The sequence below is a fragment of the Cavia porcellus genome, unplaced genomic scaffold (assembly GCF_034190915.1).
Source record: "Cavia porcellus strain 051 isolate PalLab524CR breed Dunkin Hartley unplaced genomic scaffold, mCavPor4.1 scaffold_17, whole genome shotgun sequence".
Taxonomy (NCBI): Eukaryota; Metazoa; Chordata; class Mammalia; order Rodentia; family Caviidae; genus Cavia; species Cavia porcellus.
This window is the reverse complement of record NW_026947500.1, coordinates 19,533,247-19,560,468: the sequence shown is the minus strand read 5'-3', so window position 1 is coordinate 19,560,468 and position 27,222 is coordinate 19,533,247. Positions and strand designations below refer to the sequence as shown.

Below are 27,222 nucleotides of genomic sequence, written 5' to 3'. Positions count from 1 at the left end.
ATCTAATGCACTGTATGATCCTATATGGACACCAGAAGTTTGATAAGAGAGTGGCTTTCAACATTCTTATCACAGACACCAGATAAAAAGGACAGCTAGATGAGGTGATTGACCTCTCACTACACAGCTTTTTACTTACCAGCTTTATTTCAACATAATTGAGAGAAAAGATGAAATAGCCAAGAAGGTGAAATAGAGTATGGGTCAATGGATGGAAAATTACTGAGGAGAACTGGGGCTTTGGGTTTTTGGTTGTTTTTTGCTCTGTTTTGAGATGCTGGGGGCTGGAACCAGGGTCTGAACTACACCCTCATTCCTTCTTCTTACTGTGTGTTTAAACAGAGTTTACTACATTGCCCAGGCTGTGCTAGAACTGCTGATCACTCCAGTCCAACCTCCCAGGCATGCACCACTATGCCCAGGAAGGATTTTCTCTTAAGGATTACACTGGTGATAATAAGCTTTCAGTAAAAAGCCCTAGAGACAAATGCCATTCTTGTCAAGACTATGCTGTCAGAATTCATGATAATCAATGCCAGATTTTACCACCTGGTGAGATAGGTGTGTCAGGCTTTTCTGCCATATAATTAGCACACTAGCAAGGTTTTGCCCTTGGAAAGTCTACTGCCTATGCCAAGAGAAGGGTGTAAGTGGGTTGTAGTTCACACGTGGGTTGCATGATACAATATGCATTCTCCAACTTCTTGGAATTCTCTTTCTCAGAAATGGTGCTGTAAACAAACAGTAGCTGAGATCCTAAAAGCCTATTTTGTCCACCCTAGGCCTTATTAATAGTATAATGCCTATAGTATCTAGCCGCAGTCCTGGTGGGGAAACCCAGTTCTCTAGCGTAGGGCTTCTGGGCTCTAAGGTTGTTCAATCCTGAAATATGGACAAGGCTTAGACAGTCCACACCACTCACACAGCTGAAGGGATGGAGAGTTAGGGTGCCGGCAGCTAAGAGCCTCTGTGAAGACTTTTAGCCTAGAGAGATACAGCTAGAGATGGGCATAGGAGCTAGACAGGTGCCTGAAGAAGGGAGGGATTACCAGGGCTACTTCTCACACCCCAGTAGCACCTTCTTCTTGCTGTCATTCCTTGCTTTCCATTTCTTCTGCAGAGACTCCCACCAGGTGTGATGCTCACAATATCTGGGTGTCTTGAGGTTTTCAGAGTCACAACTCATGGGACCCTGACTACTGAAGTTTGCTGCGTGGTTCTGCCTCCCCTGGAAGGCTCCATCAGTGAAGGTGACTCAGGCACTGAGTGTGGGGTGTCAGAGGCCGGATTGCAAGAGAAGCCCAGGGGAGATCCTGTGCAGATCACTAGGTTTCCAGTGACATTTGGGCAGGTTCTAGAAGCTTCCCTGTGAGATCTCCATAGAGGACATGGGGAGCAGGGCTCTCTGTGCTGACTGGGAGTCTCTGAGAAGCAGGGATTTCTCTGCTGACTCATTGGGTTCTCTGAGGAGAGGGGATCTCCATACTGACTAACTGGGGGTCTCTGGGGAATGAGGGGTCTCTCTGCTGACTGACTGGGGGGGTCTCTGGGGACAGGGAGATCTTTCTGCTGACCGATTGGGTTCTCTGAGGAACGAGGATCTCCATACTGACTGACTGGGGGGGGGTCTCTGGGGAATGGGGACTCTCTCTGCTGACTGGGTCTCTGGGGATCAGGGGGCTCTGTGCTGACTGAATGGGGGTCTCTTGGGAGCAAGGTCTCCATGCTAACCAAGAGCTCTCTCCCTGGAATATCTCTGGGGGTCCTTGTCACTGACCAGGTGCAGCCTCCATGTGAGGTCTCTGGTTTGTGTGAGATCTCTGAGAGGTCTCCGGGTGAGGACACTGGCTAATCTGTGAAATCCAAGGTCGCCTCAGGGAAGAGTTCTGTGTACAACCCAGAGGTCTTGGGGGTCTCTGCTGGAGTGACACAAGACTGAGAGCTTTGTCACGGTCCTGTGGGAAGTCGGGGAGATCCCATTGTACCACTCACACCCTAGGTAGAGTCTCTGTGTGCTGTCTCCAGGGGAGATCTGAAAGGTCTATGGATGTCTTCCCCCAGCCTCATGGTCCAGTATGGACACTGAGCATCAAAACAGAGGAGCATGCTGCTTCTGGGTTCCGCCTGGCCCATCGGCCCAGCTGGCTTATTTATGCTGGCAGGAACCCTGTGTCCATGTCTAGCTCCTCTATGTTCCAGAACATTCCTTCGTGTCCTGAGAGGACCCAGAAGCAGCTGGGCACAGCCACTGCTGAGGTTGGTGTCTCAGCTGTGTGCCACCTTCTCTTGAGCTCACAAGGGACCAGGGCTACTATGTGCCCCAAGGCCCAGCCCCTCCTGCCAGTCCAAACTCCTCCATCATGGATGGGTCCACTGTGGGGACCAACACAGGCATCCAGGTCTCTGAGACAGGATGAGGCTGCAGGGCAGCCTGCAGCACCAGCAAGCAGGACCAAGGAACAGTGCTACCTTTCCCCTCCACCAACAGTACAGTTCTTCCCCCCGGTGGCAGAACCAACAGGAAGGGAACCTCACATTAGAAACAAAGTGACAACACGGCAGGCTGCCCTTCGAGACCAGCGCTGCCCCCTGAACACTTGGACAGTCTTTTGCAGATGGAAGGCAAATCTGTGTGTCACCTCTTCCCTGTTGGTTTGTGGCTAAGCAGGGCTGGGAGCCAGGCAGGACTTACTGTGTGACCCCAGGGCAGCCCCTTGACCTTCCTCGCACCCCCTCTCTAAAGGTCAAGGGATATTGAATCACATCTCAGGGACCCTTGTCCCGTGCTCTCCACCGTCAGTCCATCCTCTCTGCAGGAGGTGAACATAGGCAAGTGGACCAGATGTACTAATAAGAAATCGATCGATGATATATATTCACTGGCACACTCTGCTCCTTCTGAAACCTGGCTCCGTGTGGGACCTAAAGGTTCTGTCTCTGGGTCAGTATCTGGAGCAGGCAGGGCCCTGGGGTGGGGCCAAAAGGAGCCACATGGCCCCTAATGGCCCCTCCTGTCTGCTGCTGGATGGCAGCTGAGCATTGGGAGCACCCCATCCCCCTACCAGTCACACTGGCCTCAGGCCACTCTGCTCCCACCTCAGCTCCAGCCTTTTCCATTTCCTCCCATAGCCCACACTGTCCCCAGCGCCTGAGCATCAGTTACTGAGCCTCACATCCTTGTTCCACAACCCAGAACCACTAGAGTTGGGCCATGTGAGATGGCCAGGAAAAGTGACCAGGAGCAGGGCCTCCTGACACACAGCTGGATTTTCCCTCCTCACTGCTGCTCTAGAATGAGGGAGCTGGGATCCTGGGACAGGGACTCTGAACTTTCCATCAAAGCTGAGCCCAGAAAGACCCTCTCCATCCTGGCCTTTGCCACGGAGAGGCAGGGCTTCCCAGGGGTGCCAACCTCTGATCCCCACCCAGACATAGAGGGCAAGATTTCTCCTGCTCCTGACCTCGGGGCCCACCATCCTGTGTGCCAACTGCCACCCATTCTGGGACCCCCACAGCTACCTGATTCTACCCTTGTGAGGGTACCTGTGGCCCTGGCTCCTGCACTGTCTTAGGGTAGATGGAGCTGTGGGAAGGTGGGGTGAACCAGATCCCGGGGTGGGCTCCACTGCTTTTCCTCCACTTGTCTTTAGAATTTTTTGTTCCCCTAATGATGGAAAAGGGGATCACTGAAGAAACTCAGGTGGACCTGAGCTTGCACCCATTACCCTCCACCACACTCCACCCCTCCAGACACCAGAGCCCACCCCAAGCACAGAGCAGACACAAACCACTTCCCCCTTAGGAGGAAAAATAGGTGTATTGGGCTACAGCAAGTCTCAGGGATGGACTGTTAAGAAAATCATTTTCTGCTACATAGCACATTGTGTTCCTGGGGGTGCGTTTCCCTAGTAAGAAAGAGTGGAGAGAAATCTCTCAGTTGCTCAGTCAAGACCCCTCTCCAAAGAGAATGCCTGGGGCAGTGATGTTGGCTTGGTGCCCTGGGGACTGAGGGGCCACACTGGGCGGGGCTGATAGGGGACACTGCCTTGATGGGCACTGAGGGGTGGGGAAGCCTCTGGCCCTGCTGCTCCCAGCCGTGCTGTCCAGTTTTCAAGGACTCCTGGTCCTGGGGGGACCTGTCTGTGACAGCACAGCTGTGGAACCCGGGGGCCGCCACATATCCTGCTGCTCCCCTGTGCTCTAAGGAGCAGGGAGCCTGGGAGACCGAGTCTTGACCTCCTTCCTCTCTGTGCTGTTCCAACTTCAGGTCGCAAACTTCACGCTGAAAACTCATTTTAGTTTCTAGCATCTGCCCAACTGCAGTCATGAGCACCTGAGCCTCATCAGCACCACGGTCCACACACAGTCTGCCTGGGGCCAGTCTCCAGCTCCGGGCAGTGGCCCCTGCAGGCTTGCCTTTTCTGGAGGCATCTTCCTGCCCTTTCATTTTTTTCGTGGGTAAAAACCACTGCAGAAATTTCTTTAGGCCTCTTTTGAAGCGGCCTTCTGAAGGCACTGGCTGCTTCTGTGGGAGATCCTGAGGGTGCTTACTCTCCAGGGTGCCTTGATTTCCCCAACCCTGGGAGGCCAAGCCTCCCAGCCTGACTTCATGTTTCCCTGGGCCGGTCCCCCTGCTGAACTCTTGCTTGTAAGTGGGGGCAAACATCCTGCCGTGGCTCTTCTGTGAGTGCTGGTGCATCAGGACCCTGGGCTTCTGCTGGCCCAAGCTGCACTCTCTCTGTACAATTATGTCACCTAACCTCTGTGAAGCAAGTACCTGGCCTAGGGGCCTGCAGTAGTGATGGCACCGGGGTGGAACATATACCAAACTATCTGGAAGCTGGGTCCCCGAGCCACTCTCTTGAGAACTGTTCACTGACTTCATCTCTTCGTGCTGAAATGTCCTCATGGTGTCTGCCCAATGGCCTGGCTCTGCTGCATCTTGGGCAACATATGTTCCAGGAAGCAAAGGGACTGTTGGGTCAGCCCTGCTGACCATTTGGACAGTCCTGCTGTCACGGATTGTGTCGCCACGGCTATATGTGAGTTGCTCTGGTGGGCCCTTGCTGTCCTGTCCAGACAGAGGGCCCTCTGATAACCGCTGACCATCAACCAGTGGTATACCTGTTGTGTTTGACTTGATCTCTTCACGCACAACAGGGGAGACCTGGAGACTGCCTAGTGGAGGGGCAGACTCCTTGACCCTGGCCGCCTCCTCAGGAAATTCCTCAGGTGGTTCCCCCAGTAACCTGGCATCCTCAGAGATCAAGTCTACCCAAGAATCCTCAGCAGATGAGGAGGGTGGGGAAAACTGTGGCAAGGTTAAGAGCCGCGCCTTTGTGGGCTTGAAGCGGTTTGCAGCCTTGAGGAGCCTGAGGGGGAGACCCCACCTGCGCTTCACCCTAAACCTGGTGAGGTGCATCTCCAGGTCCTGCAGACTGCTTGGGTCACAGACAGAAAACTTCTGGGTCGGTTTCATGTAGGTTTCCTGAGCCCTGGAGGATGCTGGCTTTCTGGTCTCCACGTGGGTGTCAGAGGTGGAAAAGGCACCGTGGATATTGAGCCAGGACAGGCGCACTCTCAGCGGGATCAGCCCCTGGTGGATCTGCCCGGTCTTTGTGCCCAAGTGCACTTTCAGCACATCCTCCCTGTCTGCACTTCCTGGGGAGTCATTATCCATGTCTCTCTCCCTGGGCGCCATCAGGGTTCTCTCTGACGCCTCAGAGGGTACCCCCTGATCCTTGTCGGGGTAGCTTCCTGAGGCCCTGGACAGATCTTTTGGGACATTGCCTAGAATATGCCCCAGATTCCTGACCGGGTTCGTGCTTGGCTGGAACCTCATCTGCCCATCCTGGCTGCATTCAGCTGTAGATAGGGGCAGATGGGAGGGCCCAGCCTTGTCCTTTGCCTCCCAGGAAAGAGTCAAGTCACTTGGAGGCTGGGTGAGTCCTGTAGACCCCTGGGTCTTGCTGGCCAGGTCTCCACAGTGTTCAGTGATCCACCTTTGAATGTGCTGCTCCAGCTGTGCCCGGACCTCAGGATTGAGCGGAAAAGTCCCAGGAAGTGTGGCAGCAGCATACTTGCCTTGGTGAAGGCTGGAAGTGGGGTGGCTATCGCCCCCCTGAGAACTTTGGGCTGCTGAGGGCGCAGCACCCCCACGCTCCAGTTGTTTTGTGGACAAGGGCCATCCTGGGTGTTGAATTTCAGTTGGAACCATAGACTGTGGGGTGCTATGGGGTGCAGAACAGGCTGATCCACAGTCCCTGCTGTGGGACACAGGTGGTGATAACAGGACTGGGGGAGAGGACCGTGGGTGAGTCTGAGTCAGGGCATAACCCAGAAGTGGAGGCTGGAATTGGGGTGGGGATCGGGGCTCCAGATAGGAGGGGGCCTGGGCCTGAGGAAGCACCAGTGACATTTTCTCCTGCTGGTGAGTTGGGTGAAAATGTGAGGTTTTGTTAAATGAGGAGGATTGAAGGTGGGGAACAGCAGTATTTGGGGAAACCCAGGCCGCAGCCACTAAGGATTCGCTGTGCAGAGAGGGCAGACCCCAGAACAGCTGGTTCCATTTCTGCTCAAAGTGGAGCCCTGGGATCTTGGGATGTGAGAGTTGATGAGGACCGAGCTGCTGATTTGGCTTCTCTGTAGTGTCCCACCAGGGTTGGGGGGTTGTGGTAGATTTGAGGGGACATGGTGGGGGGAGGGAGAGTGGAAGTGGCTGAGGTGAAATTCTGTCCAGCAGAAGCAGGGGTTCCGGGGGCTGGGAGGAAGTAAGGGCTGTGGGTGAACACTCAAGATCCGAGGAGGTTGTGGACCAGCCTGACGATGGAGAGGAGGCCAGAGGCAGAAGGTGCCGAGTGAGAGGGGAGGGGGAAGCCTCTACTGAGGACAGAGCGGCGGTGTGCACGTCCTTCCCATGTGGCTGCGGGGCTGTGGCAGGTGGACTTGTGCACACAGCAGCAGGGAGGTCTTCATCAGGGAGCATCCTCAGGAGGCTGTAAGAAATAGGAGGCGCAGCTGCAGTCAGAAGAGGGTCTGAGGCAGGGTAGGCAGGTGAGGGCCATGGCCCTCCACTGCCTGCCATGAGGACCTCGAAGTTCTCTTCTGCCCTTTGTCCGAGGGCTCTCACATCCCCTTGTCCCAGGATCTCCCCCTCCCAGGTCAGATGGAAGTTGCTTGGTGACCCTGGGGTCTCCACAGGAAGGAGACTGGAGAGAAGGGGAGTTCTTTACCTTTCTGGAACAGAAATGTGGTTCCGGGTCTCCTCCAGGAATTCTCGGCGGTCTACAATAGGAATTAGGAGCCTGGGTTACATGAGTTAAGGGCAGAGAAGGCATTGAGGATTTATAGGAGCCTGAAGGGAACATCTCCTTGGAAGAGACCATGTGTCATTAGACTCTGGAGCCCAAGCTTCAGTATCCAAGGTCCCAGAGCCCAGGCTGACACTGGCTGCATGACCCCACGATTACCTGAATTGCCCCAAGTGGGTGACACCTTCCCTTGGCCCACCACAGTTTGCTCCTGAACAGGGAGCCTGACAACCATCCCTTTGATGACTGTCTTCCCATGAACCTCCTCTCAGGGCTCTGTGGCTGACATCCTGGGAGTCCTGGCCTTGGTCACAGGGGACCAGGTCTTGTTGGCTCTGGGGCCGCAGGATTGAAAGACAGAGCCTCACCTCTCAGAGCACCCGTCCTCTTCCTGGTCCTGCTCCTGCTCCTCCACCTCATCCGCACTGGATGCTGAGAAAGAGGGAAAGTCATGAGGGGTCCAGGCCCTGTTTTCTTCTCTCTCAGGCTGTGAACATTCAGCATTCATGAGCTAAATTAAGGTACTATTTTTCTGTGTTTCTTTTGGAAACTTACAAAGACTTTCTAACCTGAGATCCCCATAAGTGGCCTTTGTGTATTAAAAACTGGTGGTCAACCTAACGCCAGATGAATTGAATTAGCATGGTGCTGAGAATGGATGGCCCACCTGAGGACTGTTTACCAACACAAAAAGGAGACCTGAAGAGGAAGAGCAGCATTGTGGGTTCTCCTAAGTGCTGCTGCTGTTTGGAGCTGTTGGTTCTCCTGGAGGGCAAGTCATGCTGGTTCCCCTACATGAACACAGCTGTTATCATCAGAGGAGCTCAAGACCTTTTTGTGGCTGAGAATGGCTGTGCTTCACTTTGGGGGAGCTCTGGTCCTTATGTTGAGCATCACCTCCTGGCTCCAGAGGGGAAGATGCGTGCTGTTTAATTTCCAGGAGAAGCTTGTCCTGCTGGCTTCCTGATCTGAGATGGCTGCTCTCATCACTGGAGGAGCTTGGGACCTCATTGGCACTGAGGTACTTTTCAGGGGAGCCCTGTTTCTTATTTTGAGCCTTACTTCTTGGGTCCGGTGTAGAACCCTCAGCCTACTGGCACAGCTCCTTCACCCCACTGTCGTAGAATTTCTAGCTTCCACCACTGACCTTTGGACCTTCACAGTGCAGATCCATAAAACAGACTTGCATAAGTCATGGTTGTGGGCTCTATACTTCCAGTTGCACACATGGGTGGCATTGTCCTTGGCTCTAAGTCTTCAGCTGGACTTATGCAGGACACTGCTGCATCCAGGCCCTCAGCTAGACTTTCTAGGTCTTTAGTGCTGTGGACAGATTTCCTGCATTTTCCTGTATTTAACTCTGGGTGGCCATCATAAAATGATACTATAAATTCTGTGTCCTGTATGTAATTGTTGTCCTTGCAACCCTTGACTACAACAAGTGTCTTTTATCCTCGGCACAAAAGACAACCTGATCTCTACAGCAGTATCAGAGACCATGGTGGCTGCAGCCTGGGATGGGACTGGACTCGCTCAAGCCTTTGGCACAGCCCTCAGATCTACCCCACACAGAGCAAAGGCTGGGCCTGGAGGCGTCTGCCATGAGACAGGGACATGTACCAGTGCGAGCACCTGGTCCCTCCCCAGGGCTCCCTCCTCTCAGAATCCAGTCCTCATCCACCGAGTCCCCATGTTCTGTTTGCTCTGGCACAGCCAGCAAAGCACAGAGGTCTGAGAGCAGCGGACAGAGTCCTGGTGGCCATGTTCCCTGCCTGTCCACCTGTCCTCGGGGAAGAATGTTCTGTTCTTTCCAGAGGTCTCCCCTCTCCACAGTCTCTGTCCCCTTGATGTGGGAAAGCAGAAACTGGTAGAAAGAGAGAGAATCGTTCTCTGCCTGGTCTGAGCTGTGGGTTTCTCACCTTTCTGATGGTTCTAGTTCTCCTGGATGGTGGCAAGGATGGTTCACCCGGGAGCCAGGGCAGTAACAGGAGGTACAGCCCCACTCCACACACAATGGCAAGGACCATGTCCATGGCAAAGGTGGTGGAGCTGGGGCTCAGCCACATGGCGCTAAGGCTTTTCAGAGGAGTGAGAAGGTTCTCCATCATCTGAATCGCAGTGCTGCTCTCAGGCAACTGAGCCCTGAGAGTTCTGTCTGGGAGCAGGGAGGGGTCCCAGGCTTGCATCACAAAGCTGTGGCCTCCTCATCACAAAGGGCTCCTGGGCTGGGGGAGGGGCAGTGATAAGGGGCCCAGCCACAACCTCCCCATTTCTAACTCTCTAGTAGAGTGGGTGCTGCACCCTCCTGGGCCTTGTGGACCCCACCTGCCCACCCTCTCAGAGACAGATCGGAGTCTACTTTGTATTCATCCTCCCTGGAACAGGGATGGTACCTGGCTCTCTAATCGAGTAGAGCTCTGGCTGGTGCCAAAACTTTAATGCTATTTTCACAAGTATACAGTATTTATATTTTTAACTGCACAAAGTGCAGTTAAGGACCACTATATGTATACACACAAAGTCACATAGACACGCATATCTTTTCACAAACCAATCTAGTGTTTTTCACAAAACAGTCCAGTATTTTCAATTTTATCATTTTCTCAGCATCAGAAGGCCGATCACATCTACAGTGAGAAACCATCTCACCCTAGTTAAAATGGCTGTTATTATTTCTTTTAAAAATGCTATTAATAAGCCAGGTGTAGTAGCATCCCCTTGTAATCCCAGCATTCAGAAGGCTGAGGGAGGAAGATTACTAAGTTCCAGGCCAGCTAGGCTACGCAAGCAAGTTCAAGGCCAGCCTGAACTATTTAGCAAGACTCTGTCTCAAAAACACAAACAAGAAAACAAAGCAAAAATGGTTGTGAAGAGAGGAACTCTTACATCACATCTGTAGGAATATGAACTACTACAGCCATTGTGCAGAGCAGTGTGGAGTTTCCTCAGAGAATTAAAAGTAGGTTTACCCTGTGAGCCAGTGTCCCACTTTTGGGTATATATCCAAAGGAGTGGAGGGAAGATGTTAAACCGTGGGCAACTAGGAGAGCGGTTGTACCTATGAAGCTTAATGGGGTTTGAATTATGATTGCTACGATTACTAATGCTATATGACTGACGGGGAGACGCAGTCAGCACATTACCCACAATAGCTGAGAGGTGACCTATACCTAGGGGCCAGTCAGTGGATAAATGGAAAAAGTGCCCTTTCAGCCATAAAGAAGAATGAGACCCTGTTGTTTACAGTAAGGATGGAGCTGGGAGTCATGGTGTCGTGTGAAATAAGGCATATGCCAAAAAAACAAGTACTAATTGTTCTCTCTCGTAGAAGTTTAAGAAAAATGAATGGAGGAGAGTGATTATTTGAAGTTGAGAAGGGAGTCGGTCCGTGAAGGACAGTGGATGTGGTCAGTGAGTGCTGTATCTGTGTACTGAAATGCCATACTGAACCCTGTTAATAGGTACAATTAACATTTAATTCAAAAAACTTTGATTCTTGTACTGTTTTTATGTGGCTATCTTGTGGTAATGCTGACCTCAAAAAGCTGATACAGTTGATAGTGTTTTCAGTGTTTGAAAGAGTTTGTGAAAATAGTCTTCTCCTCTAAATGTTTGGTAGAATTCCCGTTAAACCCTTCTGGTCCTGAACTGCTGTGTGCTAGGAGGTTTATGATTCCTGATTCAGTCTCGTTATTCACGACTGATCTGTCCAGACTTCCTGTTTCCTCATGCTTCATATGTTTTTAAGAATTTCTCTATCACTCAAGGCTATCAACTTTTTAGTGTATAATTGTTCATAGTAGACTCTTATGATCCTTGTACTTCTACGGCATCAGTTGCTGGATTCCAGTTTCTTTGCAAATTTTATTTATTCTTCTTTACTTAGCCTAACTAAAAGTTTAATAAATTTTCAGTAAGCTAGCAGATTTGTTGACCCTTCCTATTGCTTTCTAGACTCTGCTTCATCTTTTTATTCTGCTATTTGCTCATTAACTTTCTTATTTTGGATCTTTTCTTTTTTGAAATATAAAGTTCAGTTGTGTGGATCTTTTTCTTCATGCAGGCATTTTTCTGTATAATTGTCCCTCTTGGAACTTGCTTATTCTGTATTCCACTGATACAGAATTCAGGACCAGATCAAATGGAGACACAGCACCAGAGGAAATTTAGAAGTCAGCTTTGTCATGCTAGTGGGTTGATGGCTATGTGTTTTAAACCTTTAGCCCCAACTGGAGTTTTCCAAGCATTTACATGTGTTTCCAAAAGGAGGTATAAAAGGAAGCTAACATAATATTCTATGGTTGGCTATACATTTTGTCATTAATTGCTAGACAGAGTTTACTCTTACAGAAACAACAAGTAAATGAGGTTACTATCATATAACATAGTAGAAGAATCCATCATTGTTTGAGACAGGGCAGAGGTATCCTTGGAATGATAATTCTCTGGGACTTGGAAGTAAGAGAACCATTTCTTTCTCTTTGAGCTATGCTTGTCTTGCAGTTGGCACCAGAGTGTTGAGGCTTGTTAAGTTTGTAACTTTCTAACCATGAGGCTGTGTATTTTAGTTTCATCCTTAAACAGTGTTAGAAATTTGTTTAGTATTAGACAAATAAGTCTGAAATTTTTCTCTTTATTAAAATAGCCTCTATACCATAAGCTTTAGTGTGTTGGTTTCTCTAGCAAAACTAGAAACTTGAGGCAGGAGACTGAAGGACTGGCTTTTGTGAAAGTCCCTATAGGTCTGTTTAATTACCTTGGTACAGGTAGGCAGAGAGCAACAAAGCTACCTACCCCAACAAAGGGAAGTGTACCCCTTTCATAAGGATGGAAAGAGGACAAGAGAAGTTCTAACAAACATCCATGGTTAAGGTTTTCTGGCAGTCTTGCATCCAAGGGGGTAAAGTCCTTATAAGTGTCTGCTGTAAATTTTTTGGGTGTCTCCATATATCTCTAGATGTTTCCAGGTCCTGCAAAATACTATCCTAGCTAATCTGCATTCCTGTGTTTGCTGATGACATCCTTGGATGATGAGCTGAATTCCCCACAGAGAGGAGTGCTTCTGCTGGTACGTGGGCTGGCATCTGAGAAAGCCAAGCCAGGTTATTTTGTTGGGGTTTTTTGTTTGTTTCTTTTGCTTTTTTTTTTTTTTTTTTTTTTTTTGTACCAGGGATCAAACTCATGACCTTGTGCTTGTTGGGCAAGTATTTGTGCTGCTGAGCTAAACCCCCAGCCCACAAGTATGTTTTTTAATTTCCACACATTTGTGAGCATCTTAAATTTTTTGCTTTTATTCCTAGTTTTTTGCTTTTTGTTTTGATTTGTTTTTTGCTTTTGTAGAAACAAGTACATGATAATATTTCAGTCTTTAGAAACTTGTTAAGACTTCTTTATGAGCCTAACATATGTGACTTGTATTGGATGTTCTATAGGTGCTTGAGAAAATTTTTAATTTTGCTACTATTGAATGGGATGGTCTATCGATATCTGTTAGAGCCACTAGATTTATAGTGTTCTTCAAGTCTGCTGTTTCATTATTGGTTTTCTGTCTGGATGATCTATCCATTGTTGAATGTGAGGTATTGAAATCTACTATTATTATATTACTGCTCATTTCTCTCTTCTGACCTATTAATATTTGCTTTATCTATCTAGGTCAGTCATGGCAAACTTTTTAGAGACCAAGTGCCAAACTGAAACCCAAAATACACTTATTTATCCCAAAGTTCCTGTTAGAGACACTTTTCACAGTCATTGTAAGTTATCAAGGACCCATGCAGTGAGTCCTCAATTTCCCGCCTGAGTTATGTCATACAGCAGGAAAGAAAAAGACCAAAGACAAAAATTGCAATGCAAAGGGAGAGCTTCCAGAATGACCAGTTGTTGTCTTGGAACAAAAGGCCAAGGGCCAGAATGACCACAGCTTTTATTGATAGTGACACTACCAGGAAAGCAAGTAGGGGCTGTAACAGATTACATGGGAAGAATAGCTTATTCAGGCATGGTAGCAAAAGAGGAACAAAGCACTCTTATGCCAACCACAGAGGCTCTAGAATTAGCTAGTAGTTTAACAGGTACCTTACTGTTTCGAGAACCAGCATTTTTATTACTGGGAAGGTATTTTTCAATTTGAGTCTCATGGCCTCACCAGATATGTTATCATGTCTTAGCTCTGGGATTTCACAGGCTCCTGCTTGAACCTCCATTCTACCGATAGGGATGAAATTCTGGTCCATACACTGCTACTTTGATGCAGTGAGATACTTCAGTACCTTTGTTGTTAGCCAATTAGGGGAACATTTACCTCTCTACATCCAGATCTGTGTATATAGGTGAGCAGGTCAAAGATGAAGGCTAAAGAGAACAAGGGCAAGGTACTTCCTTTCTCAGAGGAACATGGCTTGGTGCTTGCCCACAGCCACAATGAATGCTCAGATTATAGTCTAAATAAAGCAACTCTATATTAATATCTTTCATCTTGAAAGAAAAACACAATAACACACACACCATAGGTTTGCTGCCACTGATCTTAATGTCCAAAGTTGGATGAATATATATTTGCAATTGTTATAGACTCTTGATGAATTCACTCTTATGTCATTATGTAATGATCCTCTTTGTCACTTGTTACAGTTTTTTACTTAAATTGCATTTTGTTGAGTGTAAGATACTACTCTTTGAAGTTTTTCCTGTGCAGTTTGCGTTTTGTTCATGAATTCTCTGCCTACCCCTATGTCTCCAAGACTTCTACCTAACTTGTCTTCCAGTAGGTGTAGTGTTTCTGTTTTAATATTTAGATCTTTGGTCCATTTAGACTTTAGTTTTGTGCATGTGATAGGCATGGACCTAGTTTCAGTCTTCAGCATGTGGAAAGCCATTTTTTCCAGCACCATTTATGAAAGAGGCTATCCTTCTTCCAGTAAACATGTTTAGCCCCTTTGTCAAATATCAGGTGGCTGAGTATCTTTGTAGTTGTGCTGCATCTTCTAATCTGTTCCATTGATCCTTGGGTCTATTTCTTTGTCATACCATGCTGATTTTATCACTGTGGCTTTGTAGTATAATTTTAAGTCAGGAATTGAGATGCTTCCTGCCTTGCCTTTGTTGCCCAGAACTTCCTTTGCTATTCTAGGTTTCTTCTGTTTCCAAATGTATTTTAGGAGTGTTTCTAGATCCGTGAGGTACATTAATGATATTTTGATTGGGATTGTGTTATATCTGCAACAACTGGGATCTCATATTATTGAGAAGTTTCTGCAGTTCAAGAGAAATCACCAACAGGGTGAAAAGAAAACCCACAGAATAGGAAAGAATTGTAGCCAGAAACTCCTCATACAAAGGACTTATATCCAAAACATATAAAGAACTGAAAAACATCAAGCCCCCCAAATTCAAAGACTCCAAAAATGGGCATCTGAGATGAACACACAGTTCTCAGATGAAGATATACAAATGGCAAATAAATACAGGGAGAAATGTTCACCATCACTGGTCATTTGAGAAATGCAAATTAAAACAACATTGAGATTTCATCTCACTAAGAAAGAATGGCTGCCATCAAGAAAACAACTGATAACAAATGTTGGCGAGGATGCAGGGAAAAAGGAACACTTCTCTACTGTTGGTGGGAGTGTAGACTGGTGCAACCACTATGGAAATCAGTATGGAGATTTCTCAGAAGACTAGGATTGGAAGTTCCATTCAATCTAGTTATTCCCCTCCTGGGTACTCTCCCAGAAAAACTGAAAACGTTATATCACAGTGATATATGTGCACCCATGTTCACAGCAGCACAATTTGTAATAGCTAAATCTTGGAAACAACCAAGATGACCATCAATGGCAGAGTGGATAAAAAAGATGTGGTATTTTTATACAATGGAGTAGCAGTCAGTTATAAAAAAAGGATAATCTTGAGGCCTTCATAGGCAAATGGAGACATCTTGAGACTATCCTCATTAGTGAAATAAATAAGAATCATATTTATAAAAATCACTTTGTGTCTCTAGTGTAAAAAGTAATAAGAAATGTAGGAACGGGGCTGGGGATTTAGCTCAGCGGCATAAGCTCCTGCCTTGCAAGCAGGCAGTCGTGAGTTCGATCCCTGGTACCGATAAAAAGGAAAAAGACAAAAAAAAAAAAAAAAAAAAAAAAAAGAAATGTAGGAGTAACATAACTGTAAATGTGTAATTGCTATTGTAAAATAGAGAGGAAAAGAAAGTGCTGTAAAGGATATAACTGCATGCATGTTTAAGTGTGTAGGACTGATAACCATATTACTAAGTTTTTGTTGGATCATTAAACAGAACTGTTTGCAATCTCACTGTTTGAATGTCCACTTTGTATGATTTACTTTTGTAACTTGAACAACTATTTCTAAGAGGGAAATATGTAATTTATCAACTAGCGATTTCTGTTTATTTTTTGAAATTATGTATTATTTCTACCCTTTTGTTTGTTCTCTTTAAATAAAAAAAAATACTACTGTTTGTTTTTCATTCCATCCACTCATTTTCAGTCTGTGTGTCTCCATAAAAGCAAAATGACTCTTATAGGCAACATATCTGTAGGTCTTGTTAATCAGTTCAACCATTTTTCCAGTCTTGGGCATCAAACCTAGGGCCTCACACATGCTAGGCAAGCACTCTACCACTGAACCACATCCCCATCCCTTATTTATTTGTTGACAGGTAAGAACATCTTGTTGCCATTTTGTCAATTGTCTTCTGGATGTTTTATACTCCTTTCATCCCTTTATTTGTCTCTTTCTGCCTTTAGGAATTTGACCACTTTCTGTAGGGGTCTACTTTTATGCTCCAAAAACGGTTTTTCTTCAAAAAGAAAACAACACTTCACATACAAAGTGTTGGAAACTGGGATGACTCTGGATTTCATTGATAAATTGTGGATTAAATGATATTAAGAATTGCCTCCAAAGTTCTGTAGAAATGTGGCTACTAGTATATATCTAACCAAAATAGGTATTTTCATAAAGTCTCAAAAAAATAGCTCTTCTATATCCCTCTCTCATGCAACTATGCTAGAAAATATGCTTCACAAAGTGATAAAGAAACCAGGAGAAAGAATCATATAGCTTCCAGAAAATGTATGCTTCAACAGAGAAAAGAGGGAAAAGAGAGTCCCAGCACTGTGGACAAGAAAACCCAGAATAATGGGAAACTAAGTTTTTAAAAATCAGCTAATACAGACTATAAGTCAGGAGAGCAGAGACCTCCAGGGAAACATCTCAAAAAGAAAGGAAGAAGGAAAGAAGGGTCGCAGGGAACTTAGTGGACAGCTGACGTATTTTTGGTTTCTGTGTTCATCAGAGGTTTGGAGAATCCATGAATGATTATGTACATAAATTTACAACCAAAATGGAATCATTTTTTTGTTTTAGTCCTTCATTAAGAAGTAAGATATAATTGAAATGCACTGTGAATGTCCTCATATTCTGTGACTGTAATAGGATAATAATATAAACACTGCAATTTGTACAGACATTTGATAATGAGAGATGAGAAAAATAAATATCGAAGAGTCAAGAGAATCAAATTTTGCTCACTATAATAAGAACTCAGTGGATAATATATAAAATTAAGAACTAAAACACTAACATTATATACATATCATTTATAAACATAGGTGTAAAAGATGCTTTCAGGGAATAGGAATTATGAGTGGAGGGGTGCAGTCAAACACTAATGTTTCCCTTTTATAAGTCTTGAAAAATTATTCCACATGTAAAAATAATTACTTATAGTATTATGATAATAGTATATCTCAAAAAAACCCAAAAATCTCAAATCTGTGTTTCTAAGTTCTAAATTAAGCTTTTACAATCATTTTCTCCACCACAAAATTTTTAGAATGGAGAATTTTTGTTCTAAATTTTGTCCATGTGGAACTCATTTCCACATGGTATACACTAGATAGGCTTTTAATTTTGTTTTTTAATGGACATATAGTTGACTTAATCACCACTTATTATTTTTTGCTAGGTTATTTTATTAGTTTTTGTGGCGCTGGGGATGGAACCAGAGTTTTGCACAGGCTAGGGAAGTACTCTACCACTGAGCAACACCCTTAAATCTCCAAATTATTTGAAATGGCATTTATATCGTACAGGCTTCTACCAGGGCACTGTTTTGCTGAGGGAGCTAATGCCTTTGTGATCACAAAAAAGGAAAGATGGTCACAGTGCAACTGAAGATTTATTGAGGCCTAGAGAGACCCAAGGATGCAGGAAGTTAGAACTGGGGTTGATAAATGTGCAGGCGTTCAGTGGGCAGGCCACCCAGGAGTCATTCAGGTGATGTAAAATCCTAGCTGGGCACAGCTCTTGAGATGTTTTTAGGGTTCCTCTTCTACTCCAGCTGACAGAACCTATATTATTTCATTAGTATCTTATTGTAGTTAGTGGCAACACCTAGAGATTACTGCCTCCTGAAAGGTGTGAGTATCCAGAGTTGGCTAGCTTCTCTAAGAATCTATTACGGTTAATCTTTTTAAACGCACTTTTAAAAAAATTAATCATCTCCAGCCAGATGTGGTGGACACATTTGTAATAGCAGCACTTGAGAGTTTGGGGCAGGAATACCAAAAGTTGGAGACCAGTCTGGACTACATAATAACACCCTGTCTCCAAAAAAAAAAAAAAGGAAAAAAGAAACAAAAATAAAAAACTTTCCTTGCGTTAAAGTGCTTGGATTGAGAAAACCTTCATGTTTGCACCACAACCTCCATGTTTGCACCAGGTGAGGAGTTTTCAGGCCCCGCCTCCTCGCTCGAGGCCCCGCCTCCCAGGCCCCGCCTCCCTGGCCCCGCCTCCCAGGCCCCGCCTCCAGCCCCAGGTCCCGCCCTCGGCTCGGGTCACCACTTTCGTCATCTGGTGGCGTCCTGTCGGCCATTGCTTTTTGATGCTTTCCTGCGCGCTCTCTACAAGTGACATTAGGTTTACAGCCGCGTGACAGCGGAAGCCTGAGGAAAGAGAGAGACAAGCCCGAACGTCAATCCCACACTGAATGCTGCCTCAGTCCTCCTGGTCACGTGGCTCCAGAGGCCCCGCCCTCCAGCCTGCTTCGTTGCTAGGCAACCGCGGAGGCGCGGCGCTTGGAGTTGCTAGGCCCTAGGATCCGCGTGTGTGGATGGACCAGTACTGCATCCTGGGCCGCATAGGGGAGGGCGCCCATGGCATCGTCTTCAAGGCTAAGCATGTGGAGGTGAGGCCGCCGCGGGCGATCCTGTGCCCCTCGCCCCGTGCTGCTGCCACGCAGGACAGCTTTCTGACCTCTTTTAAAAAGCCACGGCCACCACCCCATCCCATAGTGACCCCAGACCCGTTCCATTGCCGCGCTGTGGGATCGCGCCCTGCCCACGGGGCCTTTCTCGCTGTTCACCAGCCCTGGGGTGGAGGCGGATGGGAGGCTGCAGGAGGCAGTCTTGAGCTCTTCTTACACAGACTGGTGAGATCGTTGCCCTCAAGAAGGTAGCCCTGCGGCGACTAGAGGATGGCATCCCCAACCAAGCCCTTCGGGAGATCAAGGCTCTGCAGGAGATTGAGGACAGTCAGTTTGTGAGTGGGGGCTGGGCTGGGCTGGGGGGGCTGGGCTGGGCTGGGCTGGGCGAGCGGGCAGCAGGGCTGAGGCATCTCCTTCGGACCTCCTGCCTTTTACCATTTGCTGAGCTCCTTTCGAGGACTTCCTGCCTCACCCACTGCTCATTCACCTGTCTCCTTACGTTTTCTTTTCGTCCCTCTTTTGCCCAGTTGTTCACTCTTATTCACCTCCTTACATCATTTTGGTTTTATTTAATCAAAACATTTAGTGGTTTTTTTTTTTTTTTTTCTTGCTGGAAATGGAACCCAGCACCTTGTGCAAGCTAGGCAAGCTCTCTAGCACTGTTACACCGCTAGCTCCAGTGATTTTAGAGCTCCTCATATGTTCTGCATTGGCCATATTAAATATTTTATGTACATTGTCATCCTGAGTGCGCTTTACTGCTCTCCAAGGCAGGTTTTGGGATCTTTGTTTCTCAGGCAAGGGGTAGAGGTTCTGTCACCAGTCCACGGGCCCTCAGCTAGTCAGTGGAAGCCTTGCCCTTTGAGGAGTTCAGTCTTCCCTTGAGCTTCCCCTGAGCTCTGCACTATGTGCTCTCCCTACCAGAGCAGGGAAAAACCAGCCCTGAGCCATCTCCTGAGAATGCATGTGTGATAGGGGAGACAGTGGGACCCACTGGCATAGTGTGTGTGCCCTGACATGCAAGGTCTATTTGGACGTCTTTCACCCCCAGCATCGGTATTCTTTATGGTGCTTTCCTTTCCATGATGGAGAATGTACTCAGCTCTCTGGAGAGTTGGCTGAGTTCTGGTCTCTGTAATTTGCTGACTTAAATTCGTTGAGGTACCTTTTGAAACTTCATGACACTGGTTTTATACAAAGATGTTATCTATCTGAATGTATATGAGCCAGATGTGCTGAAAAGTCTAGTAGAAAATGCTCCAAGGTTGATTGCAGGAGACCAGATTTTTCTTTTCTTTCTTTTTTTCTATATAATTTTGTATATTACCTGAATGTATGTGTTTTGATCTGTAAATAAGGACATTCGTGTTTTTGAGGGCTTGTGGGGACTGGGACTTATGTAGCTTAGTGGTAGAATGTTTGCTTAGTGTGCCCAAGGCCCTGGGTTCAGACCCCAATACCACACACCAAGACACACCAAGACACACACACACACACACAGCACTTCCAGACAGTCCGAGTGTGAGGTGGGTGAGGGAGACCCCGTCAGGAGACTGGTACTATGGCCCCACATTCCATGCACAGCAGTCCTGAAGGTTCTGTTTTAAAATTTACTCCAGAGTTGCCCCATCCCTGGTCATTCTTACCTTATTCATCTCTGCAGTGACCAACACCAGTCAAAGCTCCAGGAGAACAGCAGACCTCCTTCGCCTAAAAGACAACCCATTCTCCTGTCCCTTTAGCCTCTGTGCCAGCCTCAGGCCCTTGCACTTGCTGTTCCCCCTACCTGAGACATCTCAGATTGCCATATAACTGGCTGTCATCCAAGCCTCCACTGATCTTTCCCTATCTTGTACAATAACCCTTTCTCCCTCACTCAAAATCACATTGGTGACTGGACACGGTGGCACACACCTATAATATCAGCACTCAGGAGGCTGAGGCAGGAGGATTACCACGAGTTCCAGGCCTGCCTAAGCTACATAGTAAGTTCCAGTGTGAGCTACATAATGAGACCCTGTCTTAAAAAAAAAAAATTATGTTTTTAAAAACTCACATTTTCTTCTTGTATGTCTATTCCTCTACTTCCTGGAACCTAAGCATATCCCCTTCATTTGTTGATCGATTGTCTCCTGTACTGAGATCTCACACCTGTGCAGCCTGGGCCCTCTGGCACTGAGGAAATTAGTGTGTGTGTGTGTGTGTGTGTGTGTGTGTGTGTGTGTGTGCGCTCTGTCTCCATCTGTCCCAGATCCAGAGAGGATTTGATTCCTAGTGCCTTCCCTAGATTCTGGGATTTAATGACCATGAAGGAAACAGACCCATCTGCTTATTTATCTCCAGATGATTTTCCAAGAACTGACCTTCTCCTTGCATGCTAGCGGAGAGTTAGAGAGGAACCTGTTTTGTCTCTGGAAACCAGAGCAGCCAGAGCACCATCTCTGTGCCCTGGTCTCTGCCAGCCTGGTCCTCTGTCGGAATGGGCCGAGGGTTCCAGGGGTTGCAGAAGAGATCTGCTCAGGTGGGTCTGGCACCTGATGAGGACGTCTGCCCACAGGTGGTGCAGCTGAAGGCTGTGTTCCCGCATGGCATGGGCTTTGTCCTGGCCTTCGAGTTCATGCTGTCAGACCTGGCTGAAGTGGTTCGCCATGCCCAGAAGCCACTGGCCCCAGCCCAGGTTAAGAGCTACCTGCAGATGCTGCTGAAGGGTGTGGCCTTCTGCCATGCCAACAACATCGTGCATCGGGTCAGTGCTCACAAGGGCCGGGTGGGCCAGCCCTTAAAGGTGTGATCACAGGTGTCAAGTTCTTCTGGTGAGCAGCCAGGGATGTGGCACTAGCGGAGGCAGAGCCTGGGCTCACTCAGGCTGCCAGCCTGCTGGTTCCTCACATCCCAAAGTCCCGAGGGGATTGCAGAGGGACCAATGCTGCCTTTCATCTCCCAGGACCTAAAACCTGCCAACCTGCTCATCAGCGCATCAGGCCAGCTCAAAATCGCTGACTTTGGCCTGGCCCGGATCTTTTCTCCAGATGGCAGTCGCCTCTACACACACCAGGTAGCCACCAGGTAGGAAGCCACCACACCCTGACTGGGGAAGAGATATTTCTGGGCCTTCTTCCCAAACGTGGCTTGTGAGGTTGAGGTGGGGCTGAGCTGAACTTCAGCCTTTGATCCTCAGCATTGTGTTCCCCAGGTGGTACCGAGCCCCAGAGCTACTATACGGCGCCCGCCAGTATGACCAAGGTGTGGACCTATGGTGAGACTCCTAGGGGAAGGAAGGGATGATGTGGGTTGTGGTGGGGGGAATTCTCCCTGGTGGGTGGGTGTTTTTGAACTAGGCGAGGGGTAGAGGCAGAAGAAGAGAGATTGTCCCAGGTGTGAAGCTTCTTAGTAGTAGGGGAGGTGGTCTGGAGCTCAGAGTGTGCACTGTCCAAGCTGCCATGTGCAAGGGTCAGACCTTAAGAGGACATGTCTGAGCCAGTCAGAGTGTCATGTTCCTGGGTATGAAGGCTTTGAGCCTTTTGAGGGGTGTAGATGGCTTGTCATACCCAAGGTTTGAGATTTGGGACTCTGCAGTGAAGTGAAGGGTGAGCCCTGTGTCCCACAGCAGGAGGCTCTGAAAAGTTTTGGAGCCACTGGGGATTTCCTTTGTATTCCTAGGCCGAGGACTCTGGGGGCGTGTACCACTGGACTTGGAACTCCAAACTCTGGTTGAGTTGTTGGAGGTGCCATGTTCGTCTGTGTTCTGTGGGTGAGATCCTAGGCCACCAGGGTTCTCTATCCACAGGGCTGTGGGCTGCATCATGGGGGAGCTGTTGAACGGCTCCCCCCTCTTCCCAGGAGAGAACGACATTGAACAGCTTTGCTGTGTGCTGCGCATCTTGGGCACCCCCAGCCCCCAAGTCTGGCCGGTTTGTGGGGCCCCCGGTGGGAAGAGTGTGGGAAGGCGGGCTCTGTTCCCATCAGAAAGTGACTGCTTCCTCATCTTATGGCCCAGCCCCGCTGGGCCAACAGACACCACCACCCTAGCCCAGCCCTGGTCCTTCCCTGCCCTACTGGAGGCAAGAGGGCCCAGTCCTGTGCTCTGCTTGTCCACACCCCAGCACACGGACATGTGGTCAGCAAGCTGGGCACCGGGAACGGTGCAGTGGTGGAGTGGTGAAGGGAGCAGTGCGTGAGTGTGAGCACACAGGACCCCAAGGGCTGGCAGCAGGGAGCACGGAGGCACCACCTGCTCCCCTCTGCCTTCCTCCTCTTCCTGCTGCAGGAGATCACAGAGCTGCCGGACTACAACAAGATCTCCTTTAAGGAGCAGGCACCCGTGCCCCTGCAGGAGGTGCTGCCCGATGCCTCTCCTCAGGCTTTGGATCTCCTGGGTCGCTTCCTCCTCTACCCGCCTCGCCAGCGCATTGCAGCATCCCAGGTCGGGTGAGAGGCCCTGGGTGCTGTCCCTTCAGCATCACACCGCCTCCACTGAACGGTGGCAGCGCCCAGCAGGAAGCCAGGGCCCCCAGTCAAGGGCTTAGGCACAGCTGTATGAAAAGCTGTCTGCCGAAGAGAGCAGTGGCCTGGAGGACAGGGTCCAGGCAGCTGGCTGTTGGTGGAAGGCAGGGAAGGACAGGGAGCACCACAGGAGCCAGGCCTTGCTTCCACAGGGGCCTCTCCCTCTGACCTGATGGCCACCCATTCCCTCCTGCACTTGGTGCCCGCAGCCAGTGTGTATAGATGCGCTTGGTTCTCGGTGTCAGCAGCTCCCATGGACTGTGCCTTCCAGAACCTGTGTCTCCTCGCATCTCTCTCACCTGCAGAGAGGGACTTTGTGCAGTAGAGCAGGTCACACCCTTGCTCTGTAGTCCCTCCCGTGACTCCTCACTCACCAGGCCAGCCAGGGCCATGAGTGCCGCAGGCTTGGGTGCGTCACCTCCTCACCCCATATGCTGTTGTCCCATGCTCACACCCCTCCAGCCCCAGGCCTCCCCTGAGGTCTGTGCACTTCTGTCCTTGGCCTTGAGCTGTTCCCCAGGCTGCCTCATCTCCTACTCACTTGCCCCCTGCAAGCCTGCAGTCTGGCCAGTGTCCCACTTTGTCCTCCGGCTGTCCTGTGTGGCAGCCCTCGTTGCAGGACTCACTGTGGGTTGTGCTCCTTTACCTGGCTTACTGCCCCACCTCACCTCTCTTGGTCTGTCGTGTTCACCTCTGTGTCCTTGGACTCTGGAACAGTGCTCTAGATGGTGGGCATCCAGGAAGGGTTTTCCAAGTCAGTGGAGCCCATGAGTCAGCTCCTCACCCTCTGCCTGAGGCTAGGGACAGGCCACTGACTGCTACCCCCTTTGCCACCCCAGGCCCTCCTGCATCAGTACTTCTTCACGGCTCCCTTGCCTGCCCACCCATCAGAGCTGCCTGTTCCCCAGCGCCCAGGCGGGCCCGTCCCCAAGGCACATCCGGGGCCCCCCCACATCCATGACTTCCACGTGGACCGGCCTCTGGAGGAGTCGCTGTTAAACCCAGAGCTGATTCGGCCCTTCATCCCGGAGGGGTGAGGCGCTGGCTCCCGTCCTGCCTGCCTGCCCCACGGTGCATCCTCTGCTTCCTCGCTGACTCAGCCTCCAGAGCCTGGCACAGCCACACAGAGCCACCCCATGTCTTGCCCTGTTCCTTCACCCCCACAAGGCAGTGTCAAGGAGGCAGAGGGCACAGCCTGGCACAGCCCAGCAGAGGAGACCCACGGCCTGTGCACTGAGCCATCAGAAGCGGGAGCCGTGCCTTCATGAAGTGGCATGCTGCTTTAGGCCTTCTCCGGACACTGTCTCCTGCCCTGGGACAGCTGCATCAGAATCGTCTGGGGGAGTGCAGAGAGGATGGTGTCTTCATGTTGGAAACTCCTGTGGGAAGCAGGTGTGCTTCTGTTTGCTTTGTTCTCAGTGAGCCTTTTGGTTCCCTAATTGAGATTTATATAAAAGCCTCAATGGCTCTGAGTGCGTCTGTCTCTCTTCCATTCCTAAAAGGGAAAAAGGGAGGTGGCATTGTCTCGTGGCCCTCAGCGGTGGTCGCAGCCACTCTTGCCCTGAGAGTGTCTTGTGTCTTTTGCATGGCTGTGTGCTGGTTGGGAAAGGAAGTGGATGGGGACAGGCAGGCTGGGGACTCACAGACCAGTTAGCAGCATCCACTCTGCCCACGAAGGTACCCCAGCAGCCGCCGCCATGCAAATATGGAATCTGGTTGATCTGGAACTCATTTACCAGGGAAATGCCATTGTAACCCTAGCCAACACATTTATTCTTACAACAGTTACATAAAATGATGCTTAAAAATACAAGAAGAGGAAGCAGTGGGAGGACCTAGCTACCAGGGGCCGTGCTGCTGCAAGCTTACATCATAATTGAGACGGTGCTGCCAGTTCAGGGATCAATCAGCCTGGAGAAGCTTAGTTTAGGGGTTCTGTTTTCTCAGAATCTTTGTCTTAGGCTTCATGTGCTTAAATTCTCTGGGCAGTGAGCACATGGAGGTGACTCACGGTGCTGTAGCCATTGGCCACTGGGCACTTAGTGAAAAGAGGAGGCAGCTGTAAGCCCAGTTGCTGCTTTCAGGAAAGGGTGGTGTTCTCCTGTGACCTCTGGTGTTTATCCCAGCCACATCTTCTGCAGATTGTCAGTTTCAGTCTCAAAATCTGTGCTGATAAGAATCTGTGCCTGGATTTGGTTAGTTTGGAAAAGGTACAATTGGATAGCCAAGTGTAATCCCAGCACTGTTGGAGGCTGAGGCAGGAGAACTGCACGTTCAACCTCAGGCTAGCAACTTAGTGACTTTGCTATCATTAAACCTCAAAATTAAAAAATAAGGGGCTGGAGACACATCCCCATGCAACGACCTGGGGTTCATTCTCCAGTACCAGCCTAACAAAAGAGGTGGCTGATGGAAACCTGATTTGGTATTTATCAATTGATATCTTAAATTATTCCTACAAAAACTTTTCTACAGCGTACATTGTACAGTGGTAACTAGGGACATGAGATGAGAATATAAATAAGCAGCACAAAGAACAGGACTACCTTTTCCAGACTATAACAACTATCCTCACCAAACTGTGTAACAGTTATATACTCTACGCCCAGGATGCTTTCTAGGTTGCAAGACACCCATAAAGATACCATATTGTACACACAGAGTATGTAGCAGTGTTACATACCTATTATCCCTGTTATTCAGGAGGCTGAGACAGGAGATCTCAAATTCAAGGCCAGCCTGGACAGTTTAGCAAGACCTTATCTCAGAATAGGTAGGGACTGGGTATATAACACAGCAGTAGAGTACAAGCCTTGCATGCATGAGGCTGGGTTCAATCCTTAGGACTGGATAAAACACTATGCAATGTGCAAAATTTCAAGAAAAAAAGGTAACATAACCAAATACACAAAATAGAGAAGGTAGAAATACATAGCACATAGTAAGATGATCATTTTTAAATAAAAACTAATAGTAGTAATTTGTTGGGGTTTTTTGTTTTGTTTTGTGTTTTTTGTTTCCCTTTGGTTTTATTTTGCGATCAAGATATTGCTAAATTGTCCAACCTGGTTGTAAGCTTGTAATCCTACTTCAGCCTTCTGAATAGTTGGGATCACAGCTAAAATGTTAGTAATTTAAATGTAAATAGAATAAATTTTCTGTCTGAAACAAAGCTTGCTATCTTCACTGAAAGTAAAGTAAAACTATAGTATAATATTCAAGGGAAGACTGAAATGTAAACGTCAAGACTTCAAGCAAAAGAATAAAAATAACATGAGCAAAAATCTAGGACACTTATTTGATATCACATAATGCTTTTAAGGCAGGTAGTATTACCAGGGTTAAATATTAAGTTCTAATGGTAAAGTCTATTTCCTAGCAAAATGTTTACATTTGTATACATGTGATAGTATAATCTCAAATTTTGAGATAAATACAAAGTAGTAACAAAGTCATAAACTGACTTCCAAAGTGGTAGGTTTAAAATCACTCTTGAAGCTGGGCATGGTGTCAAACTCCTGTAATCCCAGCATTTGGGAGACTGAGGCAGGCAGATCATTGTGAGTTTGAGACCAGCCTGGGCTACAAAGTAAGCCCAAAGCCAGCCTGAACCACATAGCAAGACTCTCCAAGAAACAGCATCGGACCTGGCGTGGTAGCTGATGCTTGTAATCCCAGCATTCATGAGGCTGAGGCAAGAGGATTGTCATGAGTTGGAGGCCAGTCTGGACTTAACAGCAAGACTCGGTGTGAAAAAAAAAAAAAAAAAGAAAAAAGTTTGGAAAGTATGTAGGTAAACAGACTGACTAATGGTTGTATATTGCCAAAAATCCAGAGCTGAGAGAGTATTAGAAAAGACTATTGCATAAGGACAGCACTCTGACCTCAGGATCTAACACCTCAGAATCAAATGAGCTGGGGATGTAGCTCAGTGGTAATGACTGCCTAGCATGTACAAGACCCTGAGTTCAATTCCCAATCTCTCTCTCTCTCTCTCTCTCTCTCGCTCTCTCTCTCTCTCTCAGAACTCTCTCTCTCTCTCTCTCTTTCTCTCACACACACACAGAACTCTCTCTCTCTCTCTCTCACACACACACACACACACACACACACACACACACACAGAAAGAATCAAATGGGAAAGGGCGTTACTACTTTCATAGAGGGAAA

At 48.2% G+C, this 27,222-nt stretch overlaps 2 protein-coding genes across 4 annotated transcripts; one reads left to right on the top strand and one right to left on the bottom strand.

Annotated features, from left to right (window-relative positions):
- Positions 1–3,859: 3,859 nt before the first annotated feature.
- Positions 3,860–9,423, bottom strand: LOC134471186 (spermatogenesis-associated protein 31A3-like). Its single transcript, XM_063229247.1, has 4 exons — positions 9,230–9,423; positions 7,679–7,742; positions 7,233–7,284; positions 3,860–6,995 (listed from the first exon to the last, which is right to left on the bottom strand). Exons 1-4 carry the CDS (start codon positions 9,416–9,418, stop codon positions 3,860–3,862), a joined length of 3,441 nt encoding a protein of 1,146 aa, XP_063085317.1. The 5' UTR covers positions 9,419–9,423.
- An 8,789-nt stretch (positions 9,424–18,212) lies between these two features.
- Positions 18,213–24,524, top strand: Cdk20 (cyclin dependent kinase 20). 3 transcript variants are annotated; one of them, XM_063227346.1, is made up of 9 exons: positions 18,213–18,531; positions 18,771–18,884; positions 21,107–21,295; positions 21,494–21,615; positions 21,743–21,792; positions 22,210–22,300; positions 22,817–22,972; positions 23,892–24,085; positions 24,220–24,524. In XM_063227346.1, exons 1-8 carry the CDS (start codon positions 18,457–18,459, stop codon positions 24,049–24,051), a joined length of 957 nt encoding a protein of 318 aa, XP_063083416.1. In that variant the 5' UTR covers positions 18,213–18,456; the 3' UTR covers positions 24,052–24,085; positions 24,220–24,524. The 3 variants fall into 3 exon arrangements, with proteins under 3 accessions (XP_063083416.1, XP_063083415.1, XP_005002982.1); XM_005002925.4 differs by lacking the exon at positions 22,210–22,300 and adding an exon at positions 22,337–22,460 and having other exon boundaries at positions 18,216–18,531; positions 21,743–21,805; XM_063227345.1 differs by having other exon boundaries at positions 18,214–18,531; positions 23,892–24,524.
- The last annotated feature ends 2,698 nt before the right edge of the window (positions 24,525–27,222 follow it).